The sequence below is a fragment of the Sminthopsis crassicaudata genome, chromosome 3 (assembly GCF_048593235.1).
Source record: "Sminthopsis crassicaudata isolate SCR6 chromosome 3, ASM4859323v1, whole genome shotgun sequence".
NCBI classification, from domain to species: Eukaryota; Metazoa; Chordata; class Mammalia; order Dasyuromorphia; family Dasyuridae; genus Sminthopsis; species Sminthopsis crassicaudata.
This window is the reverse complement of record NC_133619.1, coordinates 259,592,797-259,615,536: the sequence shown is the minus strand read 5'-3', so window position 1 is coordinate 259,615,536 and position 22,740 is coordinate 259,592,797. Positions and strand designations below refer to the sequence as shown.

At 33.3% G+C, this 22,740-nt stretch overlaps 1 protein-coding gene across 2 annotated transcripts in view; it reads right to left on the bottom strand.

Moving 5' to 3' along the window:
* The window catches only part of GABPA (GA binding protein transcription factor subunit alpha), a 55,106-nt gene that overhangs the window by 6,776 nt on the left and 25,590 nt on the right, over positions 1-22,740 (bottom strand). For both annotated transcript variants that reach the window (XM_074300578.1, XM_074300579.1), the window contains exons 4-6: positions 13,111-13,195; positions 8,030-8,275; positions 972-1,166 (exon numbers count right to left, since the gene is read on the bottom strand). In XM_074300578.1, coding sequence (XP_074156679.1) covers positions 972-1,166; positions 8,030-8,275; positions 13,111-13,195 — 526 coding nt within the window. The remainder of the gene's footprint in view (positions 1-971; positions 1,167-8,029; positions 8,276-13,110; positions 13,196-22,740) is intronic.

Genomic DNA, 22,740 nt, shown 5'->3' with positions numbered 1-22,740 from the left:
GACCCCAAAAATATTTTATTTTTAAATTTAGAAAATAAAATTTTAAAATTTTTTAATGATTTTGGCTGATAATACAAACAAGAGTAACTGGGAATTTTATTTGTTTGTAAAGAATAAATTAAAACTAGCAATAGAAGAAAATTTCTATTACTCCTAGACAAATATAAGTTTAACAAATATAATAAAACAAGTAGCAGTTAACTTGGAGAATTATGGTTCTCTAAATATATATGTGTTAAACTATAGTACAATTCATTATCAATCAATGATATACAGTACTCAAAAAAGCTAACATGATCTCAGGCTACATTAAATGCTAGTGTTCATGACTCAAGCTGATAATCCTACTATGTTGTTCTCTACTCAAGATGAATTATGCCTTTTTTTTTTTTTAAAGTATGTCCTTCTCTTAGATCAGTAATTACCTGGTAGAGACTCAGTAAATGTTTGTTGACTGATTTTGAGAAGCTGGACAACATTCAATGGAGGGCAACAAAGATGGTGAAAGGCCTTAAGGTCAAGGCTTAGTGATGTTTGGGGGGGGGGGTGTATATTATATATTAGAAGATATATAATAGTAGTCTTCAAATCTTTTGATGGAGAAGAGGGATTGGAACTATAATACTTATCCTTAGAGGGCATAATTACGATCAAAGGGTAGAAGATGCCAAGAGATAAATTTAAGTTTGACGTAAAGAACATTTTTTTGACAACTAGAACTAACTAAAATTGGATGAGTTTCCTTAGAAGGTAGTGGAATCCTTGTCACTGAAGATTTTCAAACAAAAGCTGAATTTGTTGTGGCGAATACTATTAAGCTAAATGCATTGGAAGATGGCTTCCAAGAATCTATCCAATTCTAAAATTCTGCAAGATACTTGAGATAAAAATAAAAACTGAGATGGATTTTTAAATAAAAGTTATAAAAAACAAGTTAACAAATTACATGGTATATAATAGATTTAACATACATTTTCGAAGCAATTCCAGATGACTCCATAGAATTTCTCCTCGTGGGACTCTTTGGAAAAAATCTTCCTGGTTGAGGCTACATAATTCTCTTCCTGAAATGCTTAGTGTAGGTAGATCTATATCAGTCATACTGAATTCCTTCATTACCCAAACCACCCAATGGAGGACTTGGTCTGTTGACCACTGTATGGGATCTAAAAACAAGGTAATAAATCTTTATTAGTTAAAGCCTACTCTGTGTTGCCTTATTCATATTAGACAGCATATGCTATTTCTTTTTTTTTTTTTTTTTTAAGTTTTTAATTTTTAAAACATATGCACAGATCATTTTTCAACATTGACTCTTGCATAGCCTTGTGTTTCAGATTTTCTCCTTCTTCTCCCTACCCCCTCCCCTAGATGGCAAGCAATCCAATATATGTTATACATGTTAAAATATATGTTAAATCCATATGCTATTTCTTACAGTTAACTTATCAACATGAAATATAGCCAGTAACAAAGCCAATATAGATAAAAGACAAACCCTCAATCCATGTAATACTGGATAAAATGCTGGATATAGCCATCATCCAGGGGAAACAACTCCTGTGGAGTCATTTCCACCACTTATGGATCAATTTTTACATAAAAACAGAAAAAGGGAAGAGAAGGGAATAAGCATTTATATAGTGCCTTCCATGGGTCAGGCACTGTTCTAAGTGCTTTTTACAGATATTTCATTTGATCCTCATAACAACTCTTAAGTAGATGCAATTATTATCTTCACTTTATAACTGAGAAACAAATAGAAGTAATTTGCTCAGGGTCACATAACTACAAAGTATCTCTGAATCTGGATTTGAACTTCAGTTGCCCAGTTTCCATGACCAGAGATCTATCCCCTCTACCACCAGCTGTTCTTGGAAAGCAAGATTAGATAAAGTAGGAAGAAACTTGAGAGAGAAACTGCTCATATTCTCCCAAGCCTTGAGGGAGACAAAGAAGGAGTTTGAACCGAAGGGGCTTGATAATAAAAATGTAGTGTTTAGCCATCATTCTGGACAGTAACATCTGTGGAAACACAGCTTGGATCTGCTCATGCAAGGAATATAGCCACAGCTACTTAAGAACTAGAAAAGTTCTTGGTACTATCAAGTGGTTCAAAAATCAGAAACAGATGATTTTTATCAATGAAAAAGACATAAAAAAGAGGCAATAACATTTATTTTGATACTGCACACTAAGGACAACATAGGACATTTCTATCTAACTTGTAGCTGAAACTTTCTGTAAGTGTTATCTCTACTTCACTAGAATGTAGCTACTTAAAGTAGGAGCATTAATTTTTCTATTTGTATCTCTAGCACTTATTAAGTGATTTATTTTATTATTCACTTAGAAATCAGGAAGAGCTAGGAATGAATACTATCTCTAAGCCTGTTTCTTATCTGTACAAGGAGCTACCTACTTCAGACTTGCTCTGATGCTTAAATGAAATAATTTAAGTAAAGTGCTATAAAATACTGTTACTGATTTTTATTTGAAATAAATGAGATGGTATTTGTAGAAGTCAATTATATTTTGGGGCGACATTTTTTCCTCAGCTGGTTTTGGATTCTGTCCTATGTCACCTATCCTGCTCCCCAACTATAATGTCTGATGATTTCACTTAGTATAAATTTTTTTTTTTTAAACTTTTCTCTCCTTTTTAATCTCAACCCAATCATTTCAATTCTCTGGTTCTGTGTTTTAGAATACTTTGTCACTGTTCTGTCACTGCTTACTTCTTGTCAAACCCTAGCTCTGCCTGGGATTATTACTCCCACTATATGCTACTTTTACTCCTACTCACAGGTTGATAAATTCAGCTGAAGTCATACTAAAGTGCTGCCTGTGTACATTACAAATTCAAGTTACTCAACCTCAAATGGTGCTCACTATGCAAGCAAAATATATGAATTTCAAAGACAGGCTGTGTCCACTTAAGGAATGAGGTCCCCCTCAACAAGTCAAAAAACCTTAACACTATAATGAAGGAAATAACAGAAGAGAATGGAATTACCCAGAACTTCTGACCATAGAAAATAAAATTCCAACTGAATAAATTCAGATTGCCTCCAGAAAAAAATACCGAAGGCTGCAAATCCAAGACAAAATGGGTTAAATTTAAATCAATCCCCAAATGGGTTAAATCACACCAGAAACAAGGAATTCTTTAAGCCATCAGGAGAAAGACTTTCAAACATAGGAGAAAGAACATTAGACTAATACAAGACTATTTTGCACCCACCAGAAAAAGGAGGAATGGAATTACATATTCCAAAGAACATTGGGGCTCAGGATGGAGCCCATAGTGACCTATCCTGACAATACAGGCTATTATAAAGGACAAAAGATGGATATTCCACAATAAAGAGGAATTTGAAACGTTTTTAGAATGAAAATGAGAACTGAAAATATTATTTTCTTGAACCCCAAACAACAAAAATACAGGAGGAATAAATAACTGCAGATAGCTGCAGTATAAAAACAGAAGTATCAATAAGAGATATCCTTCTAGGGAAAGGGACCTGTATGTGCAAGAATGTTTGTGACAGCCCTCTTTGTAGTGGCCAGAAACTGAAAACTGAGTGGATGCCCCTCAATTGGAGAATGGCTGAATAAATTGTGGTATATGAATATTATGGAATATTATTGTTCTCTAAGAAATGACCAACAGGATGATTTCAGAAAGGCCTGGAGAGAGCAGGACCAGGAGATCATTATATATTTCAACAACAATACTATATGATGATCAATTTGGATGGACGAGGCCCTCTTCAACAATGAAATGAACCAAATCTGTTCCAATAGAGCAGTAATGAATTGAACCAGGTATACCCAGTGAAAGAACTCTGGGAGTTGACTATGAACCACTACATAGAATTCCCAATCTCTCTATTTTTATCCACCTACAGTTTTGATTTCCTTCACAGGCTAATTGTACACTGTTTCAAAGTCCAATTCTTTTTGTACAGCAAAATAACTGTTTGGACATGTATACATATATTGTATTTAACTTATACTTTAACATATTTAACATGTATTGGTCGACCTGCCATCTGGGGGAAGGAGGGGAAAATCTGGAACAAAAGGTTTTGCAATTATCAATGCTGAAAAATATGCATAAAAATTTTTGTAAAAAAAAAAAAGAGAGAGAGAGAGAGAGATCCTTCTAAACACTAAGAAATGTAAGGGAAGGCAGAAATCTGGTGAAAAGACAGACATAGGGCATTATGGACAGAACCTGGAATACTCTGACCACTAGTGAATGCTTCTTTTGTGAGGGGAGAAGAGTCGAGGATTAGGGATTAGTGAGTGAGCAGGAATCAAATAGCAATAAAGAAAAGGTGATCTCTGTGGTCTCAGAGAAGACTCTACAGAGATTGAGGTGAAGATGAGAACACTGAAAAAGGGAGGAAAGAAAGGAAGCCTTACTTTCGGAGATGAGATGGGGTTCCACTGATGAATGCTCTTATAGATGAAGGGAGATGAAGGCCTTACATGAGATGAAGCCCAGGGGATTTTGGTGAGTAAAGTCTACTAATCCAGAAAGGTGAGAAGTTGGAACCCTTGGGGGATCAAATGGCACCTGGAAGAATGGGAAAGCATAGACAAAAGATTTCCAGGCAAATGTAGAATATAAAGGTCAAGAAGAGACAGTCTAGGTGGGATGGGGGTGAGGACTGACAACAGTACCATATCATAAGCCAGTATCTTTTCTGACACCTGTAATAAATAGCACTCTTCTGAGAATGATGCACAATGGAAAGGGAAAATAAATGAGTTAAACACTACAAATCAGTGGCAACGAAAACCTAGAACAGTCTAGAATGCATAACTTGGAAGCTTTGATTGTATGAAGAATACAGAGAAATGAGAAAGACTAAATAATTATAGAAGCCATGAATTAGAATGAGTGTCTAAAATAAACAAAAAGTGAAGACCGATAATGAAAATGAGAAAAATCCTTTTTGGAAAGGGGTGTAAAAATCAAATTTTTTTCTTTTAAAAAAGGGAAAGATTCCCCCACTCCCTTAATAAACAGAACTAGATAAAGGGGAAAAGAAGTGGAAATTGGCTTGAGAGGGGAAAAGAAGGGGAAGAAATATATAACTAGATAAAAGCAGAAACAAGAAAGTAAAATATAAAACCATTAAGGAAAAGGGTAATATGAGAGGAAGACATCAGGAATGAGGAGAATAGAGCCCTTGGGAACAAAGACATCTTAACAACAACAACAAAAAGACTAAATTTAAGTAAAGTAACTGAAAAGACATAATATTGTGTTTACAACAGAATAGAAGAAAAAAAAATCATTACTTGAAAAATTTTTTTAAAAATAAAATGTGATACACAAGTAAACTGTTATTACATTGAATGGAATCATAGATAAGAAATTATTAGTAATAGTAAACTTATACCCTCAAATGTCTTAGCATCCAAATTAATAAAGAAAACATTATCTAAGCTTCAAGAAGACACAAAGATTAATCAAAAAAAGCAAGAAGAATCTCTCTCAGTTTTGGATAAATGTAAAAAAAAAAAAAAAAAGGGAATATAGGGAAACACAAATTTCTTTAAAAACTAGAGTTAAATGACTCATGGCTTATACTCAAATAGTATTTATACTATATTATATTATACTAGAGGGATGCAAGGATGGTTCAACTTTAGAAAAATAATAACCACAATATTAAAAACCAAAACCATGTGTTCATTTCAAGAGATGCAGAAAAACCTTTGACAAAGTATAACATTCATTCTAAAAACCTTATTTTAGGCATGGAGTATAAGAAAAGAGAAAAAAATATATAAAAATAGGATCTAAAATCATAAGCAAGCACCTTTTGCAGTGGGGAATTGGCACTAAGTAAACTGAAGTAAGGATGCCCACTCTCTCACTACATTGTTTCAAAGTCCTGGAAATGGTAGCAATAGTAATAAGACAAGAGGAATTAAGGGAATAAAGGAAGGTAAAGAGATAAAATCATCCCCATTTGCAGATGTATAATGATTAAAATTGGAAAACTCCAGGGAATCAGCAAAGACACTGAGACAATTAATTGGAGGTTACAAAATGTAACCTCAAAAATGAATAGTATCCTTCAAAACACAAAAAGCAATAAAAAGAAGTGAATGTTGAGAAACTGGAACACAACAAAACTTCATGTGGAACTGTGAACTGATCCAACCATTTTGGAGAGCAAAGAGTTATAAAACTGTAAAGCCCATTGATCCATCAATACCACTATTAGATCTGTTTTCCAAGGTGATGGGGAAAAAAGGAAAAGAACTTATATATTCTAAAATATTTATCACAGCTCTCTTTGTGGTGACAAAAGACTAGCTACTGAGAGGATACCTATCAATTGAGGAATGGCTAAACAAGTTGAGGTATATGATTGTGATGGAATACTACTTTGCTTTAAGAAATTTTTGGAAAACATGGAAATATTTGCATGCAATAATGAAGAGTGAAATGAACAAAACCAAAAAAAATGTTGTACATATGGTAACAGCAATATTGTATGCATAGTATGTTTTCATATATAGCTATCTATATCTGTGAAATTGTGATCCTCTCTGGTATGAGTTAGGGAGGGAGAGGAAACAGTGTGGAATTTAAAATATAATTTCCCCCCCAAAATAAAAAAATAAAAATAATTAAAACTTGAATAATTAAATGAATTACATTAATTAAATTAAAATGAATAGTTTTCTACATAACAGTACCAAAACACAAAAAAATTAGGGAAATCCACAATATATCCAAAATGCATAGGCTATCTGAGGATCAATGTCCCAAAGCATCCAAAAGACTTGTATAGATTCAATTATAGAATGTTCCTTAAAGAAATAAAGAATAACTTAAAAAGTAGAAGAAATATTTAGTGCTCATGGCTAAGCCATATCAATATGATACAAATATTATCAAAATTAATTTATACTTATAATACTAAAGCAATCAAACTACAAGGGAATACTTTATAGAGCTTGTTAATATAATAATATTTATTAAAAAAAACAAAAAACAAGAGATCTAGAATATGAAGAGAAATGGTAAAAAGAAAGATGAAGGAGAATAGTACTTCTAGACCTCAAACTAAATGAGAAGGCAATAGTCATTAAAATAATAAGGGAAATGAAAATTCATAAAATTCTGAGTTTTCACCTCAAACCTTACAAATTGGAAAAAATGATTTAAAAAAAAAAAGGTACAGAGTTAGAGGATTTGTAGGAAGACAGATACACTAATAAATTTTTGGTTGAACCTTGGAATGGTACAACCATTTTGGAAAATAATTTGGAGTTACCCAAATAAAATAATTAAAATTTCCATATTCTTAAACCAAAGATTCTATTACTGGGTTTATACTCCAAAAAAAAACCATATATAATAATATTAAATTTTTTTAAAATTAAAAATAATTTAAAAAATAAAAATATGTAATAATTAAAAAATATTTTCCAAAATATTCATAGCAGCATTTTTTTTATGATAGCTAAGAATTGAAAACAAAATAGCTGCTCATCAATTAGGAAATAGTGAAACATATTGTGGTACAGGAATGTAATGGAATATTACTGTTCTATAAGAAATGATGTGTGATGAATACAGAGAAACACAGAAACTTCTATATGAATTGATGTAGAGCCAAGAAAACAATATACACAGTAGCTAAAACAATATACGTAAAAAAATTAAATAAATAAAATAACATACCAAAAAATCAAAATTAATGAAGTAAAATTATAAAGATTAAGGAGGACTCAAATGAAGAGATGTGAGAAAACAACCTCAACCTACCTACTTCTTCATGGAGGGAGGAAGTCCACAGGTATTACACATATTTTCAGACTTTTCAGTGCTGTTGTGCACTCTAAAAAAAATACTATCTATTATATGGGATGCACTCTTTAGGAGAAGGAATAGGAGAAATACATGGGATACTATGGTAATGTAAGAAACATAAAATAATAATACTTTAAAAAAATAGTTCATCAATATGTTCTCATATATATTTGTTTTTACCATAAGGTATTCCAAGACGTTCTTGTTCTTTTCTATAGCCTTCAAGTGCAGCAGCCCATCGTGTAACTTGTTCTGAGGTTTCATCTGAAATTGTTGCAATATGTTTAGTGCCATCAAGGGTTATTACTTGAGCTTCCTCCACAAGGTGTGCTTCAGCTTCCGCATGATGGGCATCTGGGTCAATAACAACTTCAACAGTTTCAGCAGGTTTAACAATTTCAAGGATATTTAACTTGGGCTCGATCCCTAAAAACATGGAAAAACATTTTTTAACTTGAGAGAAAAAAATAAGTTATTAAAACAATATTCAGTTTATTTCAAATTCTTTACAAACATCATACTGCAAACTATTACAAGGTTTTGTCGCAATATATCCAAATTGGCATGTAACAGTTATTAACAATAATCAATATTTGTTTTAAGCCATACCTGTGATTTTAAGGGTATAGGCAGTTCTAAATTGTTTCTTCCAAGTCAAAAAATTGCTCTGCAATTTATACTTTCACAGAGCTGCCTAAGGCAATTTTAAGTGACTTGTCTACATTCACCCAGTAAGTATATGCTAAAACTAAAGGTATGGTAAAATATTTAACTTAATTCTTCAAAAACACCTAAAACAATCTTAAGTTTATAATTTGCATTAACACATTCGTCATTACATTAACATTTTCTCCATCACTTTTTTAAAGTCTAGGCAATCAACAAAACAATAATCAAGACCTGATTTTTAATCTTTGCCAATTTTCACACTGAAAATTTAACAAATCAGTTCTCAAAAAACTAGCATGATTAAGTTTCAGCAAAACTGTTTAGAACTCAAGTTTCCCTCACTTCAAGACTAACTTTCCATCCACTATTATATATGCTTCTTGCCCTTAGAATATGAAATGGTAGTGATTCACATACTATATCATTTAATACATTTAAATTTTCATATCAATGAACAATCTAAGCACTTCTGAGACCATAGGGCATATATATGCATGTATATTCAAAAAGTGGTAATTTTTAAAAAAGTTTCATTATTGAAATTATCTTGGATGCTATCCCTATTCAAGAAATAGTCACCTAGAAGGATTTTGAGACAAACTTTAGTGATGGAAAAGAAAAAGAAAGAAAAAAATTGGAACATAATGTATTGCCTAAAGAAGGCAGATTTGATCATTACGCCCAAGTCCAAGTTGACAAGCATATATTAAAGACCTCAATATGTGTCAGTCACTGTGTGAAAGGGAGTGAAGTTACAAATAAAGACAACCAATAGTCCTAATTTACAAGGAAGTGACAGTGAGAAAAAAGAAGAAAACATGCAAAATTCTGTGTACCAATCAGGTACGAACAGGATATGTTGGAAGTGGATCATAGACCACAAGGCACTAAGAATTAGATGGACTGGGAAAGGCTTTTTCCAGGTAAGAATTTAGTGAGGTCAAGAAGAAAGCCAGGAAATAGAGATAAGTAAGGAGAGGTTTCTATACTTCTTCACTGTCACTGTGGGGCAACTAGAGAATATACATGGAGTTGGGTGATGAGTGTTATGTGAAAAACAACAAGGAAGCTAGTAACACTGGATGGCACATAGTATGACTGGATGGGAAGAAGGAAGAGGGTGAAGACTGTAAAGTAGGAAGGGGTCAGGTTACAAAAATATACAGGCAAAAGAGGATTTTGTATGTGATCCTAGGTATAACAGTGAACCACTGGAGCTAATTGTAAGGTGGTATGATCACACCTGTGCTTTAAGATGTTCACCTGGACAACTGTGTGGTGATGGATCAGAGTGGGAAGAGATTTGAAGAAGTGAGACCAACTGGAAGGCTATTTCAGTAGTCTAGGTATCAGTTGATGAGACCTCAACCTGGATGTTGGTACTGTCAGAAGATAGAAGGGATAGGAATAGATATGTTGCCAAAGTAGAAGCAGGATTGACAAGATTGGATGAGGAAGGTGAGAGAGAAGACTCAAGGATGACACCTAGTAAGGGAGCCCAGGTAAGGAGGAGGTTGGTAGTACCTTCCACAAAAATAAGAAAAAAAGGAGAGTTTTAAGAAAAAATGAATTCAGTTTGGGAAATGATGACTTTAAGACATTTAGTTTGAAATGTCTATACGGTTGTTTGATATTTAAGACTGGAGTTCAAGAAGTTAGGGATGGATAAGGAGATCTGAGAATCTTCTGCAGAGAGATAATAATTTAATCCATGGGAGCTGTTGAGATAGTTTAAGTAAATCAGTGTATAGCAACAAGGAATCCCCGAGATCCTTTCAGGGATGCCTTAAGGTAAAATTTATTTCTATAAAACTGAAATATTTTAACTTCTAATCAACAGCAAATACATGTAAACAAAATCCCTCTGACTTGACTAATTTTTAAGGTAATTGTACAGACATCCTGATCTCAAAAAGTTTGAAAACCAACAATATAGAAGCAAAAGAGAAGGACCAGGGAGAGCCTTTAGGGGCCATCTATGAATACTGGATATGATTTAGATGAAGATCAAGCAAAGGAAACTGAGAAGGAACAGAAGACTGGAAGAGAATGAAGAGAGAAAGGGAGGAAAGAGCAAGAAAGAAGAGAGGGTAAGAGTCCCAAGACAGTAGAGAAGTCAAGGATGAGGATTAAGAAAAGTCTATTATTAATTACATCTAGCAAGTCAGTGACAGACCATCTGTAACTCTGGAGAGTTTCAGTTGAATGAAGAAGTTGGGAGTCATATTGTAAAGCTAAGTTGACAAAAATAGGAAAAGTGGAGGCACAGATTGTAGATGGCATTCTTAAGGAGTTTAGCTATGAAAGAAAGAAGAGATATAGGACAACAACTAGCAGGGAAAGGCAACACAAGGGAGGGTTTTTAAGGATGGGGGAGATATCCCCCCAAGTGGAAGTGGGAGCTTGGGCAGTTAAGGAGTAGCAACTAAATGATATTCCACAAAAACAGCATATGTGTGCAGGCACATGCATACTTTGCTTCTAGTATGTTTTTTGGTATCACAAAAAAATACTATTTATATTTTGATAATATCAGTATCCCATCTTTGTCCTAGACCTCTTGGAATATATGCCCAGAAATATGGTTTCTGGATCAAGTAATGTGAACAGCTTGATAATTGTTTTCCAGAATAGCTGGACCAATTCACAGCTCTACCAACAGTGTACCATCTTCTATGGGTTCTTTAAAACAGATTGTTCCATTTTTTACCATCTTTTCTAATTTCATCGTGAGGATAAAACTTAAATGCTGTTGGAATGTACATTGTTATTCTTAATGATTTAGATAAAATTTTCATAATGTTATCAACTGTTTGTCAGTCTCCTGAAAACTATCTTCATATATTCTTGATCCTCTATGTCCCAGCAGCCTTTTCACCCTAGAAAATTTCTCCATCTCCAATAGTCCCATCCCCAGCTGAAAGCAGTTAATGGAGCAGTAGATAGAGTTCTGGGCCTAAAATGAGGAAGTCTTGTATTCAAATCCAGTCTTAAGAGTCTTATTAGATGTATGACCCTAGGTAAGTCACTTAACCTCTGTTTGAGAGCTCCTAAAAATTATAATTCATTATTTAGCAGCTGTTTCCTAATCTGGTATCTTCTGGCAGTTTTTAATCAAAATATAATACAGCAAAACTTTTTGTAAGAAAAACAAACTCACGTTGAATTAATAATGAAAATCAGTCTTGAAAGTAGTTAAAACTTTGCTGCCCAATTAATTCTTTAAAATTCATTTACGTAACTTATAAAGACCCCAAGTGTGTTTCTCAGCAATACCTAAGATAAAGAGATTTGAGATAGCAATATTTTAAAGTTATGACTTCTTAGAACATATTCAAATCCCATTTAATCAAGCCTTCAATGGTTCTTAGTCTTCTGATAGAATTACTGAGTATCTCCAGTTTTCAGAAAATTGTCAAGACAGAAATAATGACCAATTGTTTAATAATTATTAATCAAACCTCAGTGATATGATTTTTGAATTTTGTCTAATTATCTAAAATAATCACTAAATTACCTAAAGTAATTCAGATTAAAACACTCATAACTTGATTAACTAGTCAATAGTCAGTCAATTAAAAAATACTATGTATGAGGGCACTGGGGATACAAAGAAAGGAAAAAAATTGTCCCTGCTCTCAAGAAACCTGTAGTCTAATGACAGAGATAACTTGAAAGCAACTATGTACAGTCTAGTATAGTGGTCCTCAAACTTTTTGAATCGGGGGCCAGTTCACTGTCCCCTCAGACTGTTGAAGGGCCACACTATAGTAAAAAGAAAAACTCACACTCTGTCTCCGCCCCTCAGCCCATTTGTCATCACCCAGAGGGCCACATAAATGTCCTCAGCAGGCCACATCTGGCCCGTAGGCCATTGTTTGATAACCCCTAGTCTAGTATATAGGATAAATTGGAAATAATCAACAAAGATATGGAATTAGAATCAAGGTAGATAAGGAAAGCTTTCTTTGAAAGGGATTCTAGCTGGAACCTAAAGGAAGTTAGGGAGATTAGGAGGCAGAAATGAGGAGGAAAAGCATTCTAGGTATGGAAGATATTTAGTGAAAATTACTAGAACTGAGAGATGAAGTTCTTTGAGGAACACTAAGGAAGCCAGTGTTACTGGATGGAAGATTATGTGACAAGGGAAAGAAATGTAAGACGTAAAAGATTTGGAAAAGTGGGAGGCTGGCAGTCACAAAGGACTCTGAACACCAAAACGAATTTTGTAGTTAATCTTAGAGATGAAAAGGAGACTTTATTGAGAAGAGGGATGACATGGTCAGATTTGTAATTTAGAAACATCATTGATCTACTGTCTAAAAATGAATTCACCGAAGAGTTGTTTTTTTGTTTTTTTTTTAAGTTTCTCTGACATACCCAAAATTCAGTTAAATATAAATTATTAAAAATAAAGCATAAGCTCATATTCTATGAAAAAATTAAGTACTATAAGCAATAACCTCTAATTTGTAAAACACCTGCTAAACAGCCAAGTGATACAGTTAAAATAATATTTAGTAATTAGGACTATGCTTGACACATAATAGTTACTTAATATATTATTTTAGTTGAAAACAAAAAATACTAACCTTGATAAGAGATGACTTGTACACTAAGTTGAACAGTTCCATCAGTCTTTACTCCTTGGTCAAATAAACTTCTGTCTGGATCCAACTTGATATAAGGATAGAATAATAAAATGTTACCATAATTTTTTTTTGCACTTTAAAATAAGTCCATTTACTACAAAGAAACATGTACACTACTATCATGAGTAATTCGAACTCAATTTCTGCAATTCCAAATCCAATGTTCTTTCCATTGTATCACACTGCAAGATCAAGCTCTCTCTATCAGCTGGTTTCTTTTCCTGCTACTTACAAACACCAAGTCTCTTCTACCTTGAAAAATCCTCAATTTATCTTTATCTTTCTTTCTCAAAACTAATTTACCATAATATGATGTCTATCTATATTGCTTCCATCTCTTTTCCTCTCATTCTTCAGCCATTTGCAATCTAGATTCTAACTTCATCACTCAATTAAAATTACTTTCTCCAAATTTAGCTTCTTAGTTGACAAATTAATAGCCTTTGCTTAATTCTCATTCTATCTCTTCTTTTCATTTGAAATCGCTGATTTCCCTCTCCTCCATAATTTACACTTCTATTCCCTTTATAATTCTCTCCCTTGGTGACCTATTCAGCTCCCATGGGTTTAATTATCATCTCTAGATAGATGACTTACATGAGTATATATTTAATCCTAATCTCTCTCCTTCCCTTTAGTCTCACATCAATAATTGCCTATGAGACTTTTTGAACTAAAGGCATCTCAGACTCATTATATCCAAAACAAAACTTATTTTCTTTCCCCCAAAACAAATCTCTCTTCTGAATTTCCATTTTTCTGATGAGGTAAACATCTTTGTCCAAGTCACTCACACTTGTAGTCTCCTCATTATTCTTTATTTGCATTTTATACTTAAATTATTTTCATTTCTAATTGCATGTATCTTGCATCATATCTGTTTTTTCTACTCATATAAACATATTAATTCAGTGCCTTTTTTACCTCTTATCTGGATTTTGGTAATTGTCTTCATTTTCTCCTAATTATAAAATGAACTATTTTTTTTTTTTTTTTTTTGCTGAAGAATTTTTTTATTTGATCTTATTTTATTTTATTTTTATTTTTTAATAATAGTTTTTATTTATCAGATATATGCATGGGTAATTTTACAACACTGACAATTGCCAAACTTTTGTTCTAATTCCCCCCCCCCCCAGATGGCAGGTTGACCAATACATTTTAAATATGTTAAAGTATAAATTAAATACAATATATGTATACATGTCCAAATAGTTGTTTTGCTGTACAAAAAGAATCGGACTTTGAAACAGTGTACAATTAGCCTGTGAAGGAAATCAAAAATGTAGGCAGACAAAAATTGGGATTGGGAATTCTATGTAGTGTTTCATAGTCATCTCCCAGAGTTCTTTTCTCTAGGTATAACTGGTTCAGTTCGAAATGAACTATTTTTAAAAATGCACATTTCTTTTTAAATTTTTACTATTTTTTATTAAAGCTTTTATTTTCAAAACATATGCATGTATAATTTTTCCATATTAATCCTTGCAAAACTTTGTGTTCCAATTTTTCCCCCTTTTCCCCTACCTTCTCCTCTAAATGACAAGTAATCCAATATATGTTAAATATGGTAAAAAAAAAAATATGTTAAATCCAATATATGAATATACATATTTATACAATTATCTTGCTGCACAAAAAAAAAAATGAAATCAAAAAGGAAAAAAAAATTGATAAAGAAAATAAAATGCAAGCAAATAACAAAAAGGGTGAAAATACTATGTGGTGATCCATACTCAGTTCCCACAGTTCTCTTTTCATCACAAGATCATTGAAACTGGCCTCCATCATCTCATTGTTGAAAAGAGCCACAGCCATCAGAGTTTTGATCATCATATAATCATCTTGTTGCCGTGAACAATGATCTGGTTCTGCTCATTTCACTTAGCATCAGTTCATGTAAGTCTCTCCAGACCTTTTTGAAATCATCCTGCTGGTCTTTCTTATAAAGGAATAATATTCCATAACATTCATATACCATAACTTATTCAGCCATTCTCCAACTAATGGGCATCCACTGAGTTTCCAGTTTCTTACCACTACAAAGAGGGCTGCCACAAACATTTTTGCACATGTAGGTCCCTTTCCCTCCTTTAAGATCTCTTTGGGATATAAGCCCAGTAGAAACAGAGGTGGATCAAAAGGTGTGCACAAAAAAAAAAAAAAAAAAAATACATTATTTCAATATACTAACAGAAGACTGCATATGAAACTTGACCTTTTATTAAGTTTTATAAGTATTTGTTAATGAAAAGTATATAATTAGCCAAATAACCAAATTTCTCTTCTTATCTCTTTCTGAACTTCTTGCTAGTCTCTTAATTAGTTTCCTTGATTAGGCTTACCTCACTTCAATCTATTCTCCATAGAGCTGTTAAAATGATTTTCTAGAAGTGGTCTAATCACATTACTCTCTTACACAAAGCCAATGGCTCTTTGTTGACCCTAAGATCAATAAATTCTTCTTCAGTACTGATACCACAACCTATTCCCCCAACTGCCCTTTCAGCTTTAATATGCATTATTTACCTTTCCTACACTATCCTGTCCAAACCAGAGATGTGCTAGAAGCCAGCTCTGGCATGAATGTGAACCAACTGTTAAATTTTCAGTGTGAACAATCACTACAAAACTGATATTAATTCATTGTTTTTATTGATTGCCTACACTTAAAAATGTGCTAATAATACAGATTAAACTTTTAAAAAGTATGTGCCTACACTCCCCCATCCCTCAACCCCTGAAATTTACTCGTACACCTCTGTTTGGTTGTATACATACTGCTTAGCAGTTGGGCAGTAGAAGGCTCAGCATAGGGTGTTATCACCGGACTAGAGGCTTGAAAACTGTAGGTTAATAATAACTGACAGTTATACAGAACTTAAGGATTTGCAATTTCATTTGAGTTTCACAATATCTCTGAGACAAACTGACAAACTCTTGATTTTCCTACTATATAGTACTCTATCTTACCCATCTCTTTGCCTTTGCACTGGCTGTCATCCACGCCTTTCTACCTCCTACTGACTTCTATTTGGAGTCTTCCTGGTTCTTCTAGGTACTACTTTACTACAGAGGCTCTTCCAAACCTTTGATCTCTCCTTTTAAACTTCCAGTGGAATTCCCCACCATCTCAACAGATATGCTTGCTTCAAATTTTACTGAGGAAAAAAAAAATCTAGGCCATTTATCAAGTCCTTCTAACTTCCTCCTCAACTTATATCATTCCGGTATTTTCTGTTACTATGTGTTCCTTTACCCGTCTCATAAAAGGAAGTGGCCTTTCTTGCCAAGGCTAACTTTTTTATATGAACAAGTACTTCCATTCCATCTTGCTTTCTCTAACACACTGTTCCCTCTCACATCCCTATTCTTACTTATTTCTACTATCTCCTTGACTATCTGGCTGTTTCCTTTCTACTACCTGTAAATATACCCATGTCTTCCCCATGTTCAAAATCCCCTCACTTGATCTATTCATCCCCATTGGCTATTATTCTATAGCTAAGATATCTTTTATAACTAACTTCTGTGAGAAGACATTTTAAAATTTATGCTTTCATCTATCTTCTTACTCTCTATACTCTGGATTCCAATTTAATTACCAACTCCAATAATTGGTTTTTTTTTTTTTTTTTGTTATGTTTTAAATCCTTATCCTTCTTGCAGCTTTTGACTGAGGCTTCTCTGGGTTTTCATGACAATACTTTCTTAGTTCTCCTTCTACCTGTCTAACTGTTCTTTCTCTGTCTCCTTTGCTGTATGTTTCTCTAGGTCATGCCTGATAAAGGAGTCTTATCTCTGGGTTTTCACCTGGGTCCTCTTCTTTCCCCTCTATACTATTTCATTTAATGATCTCATCAGCTCACATTAAAAACACAGATTAAATGATCATCTATTCTGATGATTCTCAAATCTACTTTTTCAGCCCTAACTTCCAGTCTTGCATATCCAACTATCTATCCAATATCTATAACTGCATTTCCAATGAGCATCTTAACTCAACAATGCAAAATCAAACTAATTATCTTCCCCTAAATCCCCCTTACTTCTGAACATCCCTATTTTTGTTAAGGGTATCATCTTTCTCATCACAATGGTTATCAATCTAGATATCCTCTCGGAGTCCTTTTTCTAACCCTCCACATTAATCTGTTGGATATGTCCCACCTATTTTATCTTATTAACATCTTTCACATATGCCCCCTTCATTCCTCTGATACTGCCACTTCAGGTTGGCCTCCCTGGAGTTAAACTGATCATTCAAAAGCACAGGTCTAGCCATTCCACCTTTTTTTTATGTAGTCAAGATCCCAGTAACTGTTGTTGCAATCTTCATAATTGAATATATAATCATCTGTTTGGCATTCAAAATCTGTCACAACCTAATCTCTCCAACCTTTCCCATTCTTAACTTACTAAGATCCAATGATATTGGTCTCCTTGCTGTTCCTTGCATAAGAAGTTCCATTTCAGTGACATAATAGAAACTAGCCAATTTGTTTTGGCAGGCTAATTATTAAATGTACAATGTAAAAATTTCCAGAAATTGGAAAATATCATAAATCAGTTCTTGATTTGTTGTTTTGTTATCTAGATTTACAGTTATGGAGAAAATCTTAATTATGCATATCAAACTTTTAAAATGTCAGGCACACTTTTTACCCTACCAGAGAACTGGTTGTTAAAATTTACCAAACATATCTCTGCTTTACCTTCAGAATGGCTCTTCCTGTGACTAGGGCTTTTCACGATTCTACTTAATACAAGTGCCTTCTCCGTGTATAATCTACAATTTACTCTGTATATGGCTTGTTTGTACATAGTGGCTTGCATATTGTCTCCTCTATTAGATTGAACTTCGTGATAATAAGGACTGTCTTTTGCCTTTCTTTATATCCCCAGCACTTAGTTGAGTCCTTGGTACAAGGTAAGCACTTAGTAATTGCTTATTATTATAAATATCCCATCACCTTGATATTTTTTAATTCATGCTTATATAGGTATATGCTATTTCCTCCAGTAGAATGTAAGATCCTAGAGAGCAAGAAGTATTCACTTTAGTCATTTTGTCCCCTGAACAGTGCTTGACAGAGTAAGTTTGACTGTGTCTGTCAATGCTTGACTAACTGAAGAGATTTTTTCAAAAGAATTACAACTCTTTTAAGTCTTATTAAAAAAAAAAAAAAAAAAAAAAAAAAAAAAAAAAAAAAAAAAAGGAGGAAGCACTAGACTGGATGAAAGAGACTAGAATTTAGTCCAATTTCAGTCACTAATTTTTGTGTTTCCAGGCAATTTCTCTAGAGTCTATGGATAGCAGAAGTAAGAAGTAGCAAAGGTAGAGTTTGAACTTAGATCTGATACTAAATCCAGCACTTTTTGGTCAATAGCAAGTTGAAATCCAAGATGAGTAAAGAAATATTAAGATTACTTGTCTACTCTCAATTAATTCAATGAATTGGCAGCTCTAATTTTTACTGAGTTTTTTTCCCCCTTATCTCACACTTAAATTTGTCTCTCTGTAAACTTCCACACCTTGATATCAGTTCTGCCTCTTGATGGAGAAGTTTTCCTTTTCCTTTACATGACAGCTTTCAAATACTTAAAGGGGTAGGAGGCAAAAAGGAATAACCACGTTCCATATTACCATGCTAAATGCTTTATAAATAACCTCAATCATCACAACTCTTGTGAGGTAGAAAATATTATTTCTTTCCATTTTACAATTGAGAAAAAGGAAGCAGAAAAAAGTTAAGTGATGTGTTCACAGTCAAAATAGGTGCTTTTATCACTATTTTACTGCTGAGAAAACTGAAGCAAAGAGAGTTTTTGTGTCTTGCCCAGGTCACATAGCAATTTAATTGTCTGAGGCTAGTTTTGAATTTACATTTTTCTGATGGTGCCATCTAGCAGCCTTTAGGCTACCAAAGACATCTACTGTGTAGCTTTCCTTTCCCCCTCTCACTTATGTGCTCCTCTAGTTAGGATAGACATTTCCAAAAGGACCCTTAGAACTGAAGAGAACATTAAAGAGTGGAGTGTATTGTGCTCTACTCAGCTTAGATGACTTAAAATCAAATCATACTTTTAAAGATTTGGAGCTAGAAAGGACCTTGGGTTCATCTGATCCAATTATCTCATTTTACAGATGAGGAAAGTCAGGTCCAGGGATATTGAATAACTTGCTCATTCACATGACTAGATAACTGAGATCTGAACCAAGTCTTATGACTGTCAACTCTACTATGTTGCCTCCTGAGTATAAATGCAAAGCTTTATTACACTTATGTCTAAAAAATTAATTATAGAGGTTTTAAGTAGCACTTAGCACTTAGGCATTAGTTTGTGCAAGCTCAACCATGAGATGCCTGAGCTCTTTTTGTTGTAGCTACAAACTGGAAGATGAATGGATGTCCATCAATTGGAGAAGGGTTGGGTAAATTATGGTATATGAAGGTTATGGAATTTTATTGCTCTGTAAGAAATGACCAGCAGGAGGAATACAGAGAGGCTTGGAGAGACATCAACTGATGCTGAGTGAAATGAATAGAACCAGAAGATCTCTGTACACTTCAATGCTGTATGAAGATGTATTCTGATGGAAGTGGATATCTTCAACATAAAGAAGATCCAACTCACTTCCAGTTGATCAATGATGGACAGAAATAACTATACCCAGAGAAGGAACACTGGGAAATGAATGCAAATTGTTAGCACTACTGTCTATCTACCCAGGTTACTTATACCTTCGGAAGCTAATACTCAATGTGCAACAAGAAAATGGTATTTACACACATATATTGTATCTAGTTTATATTGTAACACATGTAAAATGTATGGGATTGCCTGTCATTGGGGGGAGAGAGTGGAGGGAGGGGGGGGATAATTTGGAAAAATGAATACAAGTGATAATATTATAAAAAAATTACTCATGCATATATACTGTGGAAAAAAAATTCAAAACAAAACAAAATGAGATGCCTGCTAAAAAAGTCTAATGAAGCCTTAGGCAATAATAATAAAAAAAAAAAACATGGTATATGAATCGAAGAAAACAATAATCCTAAGGTTTTGCCTTTGAGATTCAGAGAAGAGCACCTGGGATGGTATAAGTCTTGGAATTATACAGTAAGAGTACTGGTTGAAGGAATTGGGAATATTTAGCTTGAAGAAAAGGTTTAAGGGGAACATGATGGCAGACTTAAGGCATTAAAAAGATTTTCAGTAAGAAAAAGAATTACACTTGTTATCATTAGCCTCCAAAAGTAGAATTAGGAACTATAGAAAAAAGTTGCAAAGGTGCAGATTCCAACTCAAAATAACAAAAAGCTTCCAAAACTTTAGATAGTTCCAAAGAACTATAAAAGTAGAATGTACTACTTCTGTAATGGGTGCCTTTTTACTCTAAGTCAGATGACTATTTGTCAGGGATAATGTAAAGTTAGCCTCTTTTGTAGAATATAGATCATAGTCTATTTTTAATTCTATTGATTTGTAGACTATAGATTATAATTAGCTTATAGATTACTTCAAACTTTGTAATGATACTAAAAGCTTATTCTTCATTCTTTATACTCTAATTAATGCTATGAATACTTATTAGTGAAAAATGGACTTTTAACTGTTTTTCCACTGAGGTGGTGAATTTACATTAGGTTTATTCATACTTGGCACACAAATTTTCAGGGTCAAAGATTGCCTCTACAAAACAAGGAAATCTAACTGCAAATCAGTAGCAATTAACAATAATTAACAATGAATTTAGATTTTATAAAAGTACAATCTTTGGAAATAACATTTTTTCTTTTATGAAATCATTAATGATTTATAAATACAATAGCAAGTTAATAATATAGATCAGCATTTTTGGTTATCACAAATAAAATTCTGCTTTTATGTCATTAAGTAGTAATTCATCATCTACTGGTAGTGACAGTAATGCTCACATAACAATTATCACATATAAGTGATATGTGATACATATCTTTATGCTAGTTTTCCCACTGACTACAAATATGCCCACGTATTTCTCATTAAGAAACTCAAAAAGACAACAAATACTTCATTTGACCCTGTTAACTCTGTATATCTCACAAGTATTTCAAACTCCACAACCACATCATACAACCACTTATTTTTCTTTAAGCCTTTACTGTCTGCAAAAATATTTCTGTTGAAGGCACAGATTATTTGCTTTCCTCAATATTATACCTATCTAAGCAGTTAATAAGTCTTGTTGATTCCTCTTCCCCATTTTTTATATCCACTTTCTTCTCTCAATTCACTATGCCACATTAATTGAAGTGTCCTTCCACCTTACAAGAATTACTGAATTGCTGAAGAGAATAGGATCAATGAGATTAGAAATATATTCGAATAACAAGATAGCTAACATTTGCATAATATTTTAAGGTTTGCAAAGAACTTTACACATTATCTCATTTGAAATCCTTAACAATCACCTGGAGAAAGTGGCATAATTATCCCCATTTCAGAGATAAGAAAAGCTGTTCAGAGAGAGGTTGTTACTTGCTCAGAATTGCACAGTTAGTGTCTCAGAGAGGATTTGATTTTTAGTCTTCCTGATGAAGTCTGGCACCCTATTCACTGTCACATAGTTATATTATTAATAAAGAAAAAGTCCCCAACAATTAGTGTTACCTCAAAGTGAAGTAGACTGACTCAAGAAGTAGTGAATTCCTCTTCACTGAGTTTGATTACCAGCTGTCAGTACATTAAAAAATAGGTTTTCATTTAGATGTGGGTTAGAGTAAGTAATCTCTGTGGCCCTTTTCAGTTTGGAGATTTGGTTACTATGTCCAACTCTTTTTATTAATAATTTATTTCACAATCCTATTTCATTACATTCACACAGCACAATTTAACCTAATTATGAGGCAAGTCCTTTCTAGTTTTTCATTTTAAAAGAGTGATATTCTATAATATTTTTCAAAAAGGGCAAAGCAGTTCAAAACTCCACTAGAAGTTTATTAAGCATGCCAATATTTTCACAGTTCCACCTGCAAATGGATCAATCATATTCTAGTAATAATTGTATAGGTATTCAGGTAAGTCAGGCTTGTTTTAATTTGGATGTCTATTACTGAGACTGAAATCCCTTTCAAGTGGTTGTTGATAGTTTTTTTCTTCTTCTTTTGACAAAAGTCTTTTTTATTCTTAAAACACTAAAGTAGGAGGCAGCTAGGTGGCGCAGTGGATAGAGCACCAGCCTTGAATTCAGGAGGATCCGAGTTCAAATCTGGTCTCAGACACTTAACACTTCCTAGCTGTGTGACCCTGGGCAAGTCACTTAACCGCAGCCTCAGAAAAACAAAAACAAAACACTAAACTATTTGAGAATTGCTCTTATATTACAATCTGCATTGGTGTGTTTTGCATTCCCAAATGTTCAATTGGCATCAGTGACATTTTATGTTTAGATCATTATTAATTTAAAATTTATTGTGATATCTGGTGTAACATGAAAGTCTATACAAAGATTTTTCTTATGAAATTACCACTGTTTTCTCAAAAGATTTAGGTGAAGAATTCCAGTGATTGTGCTCTTGG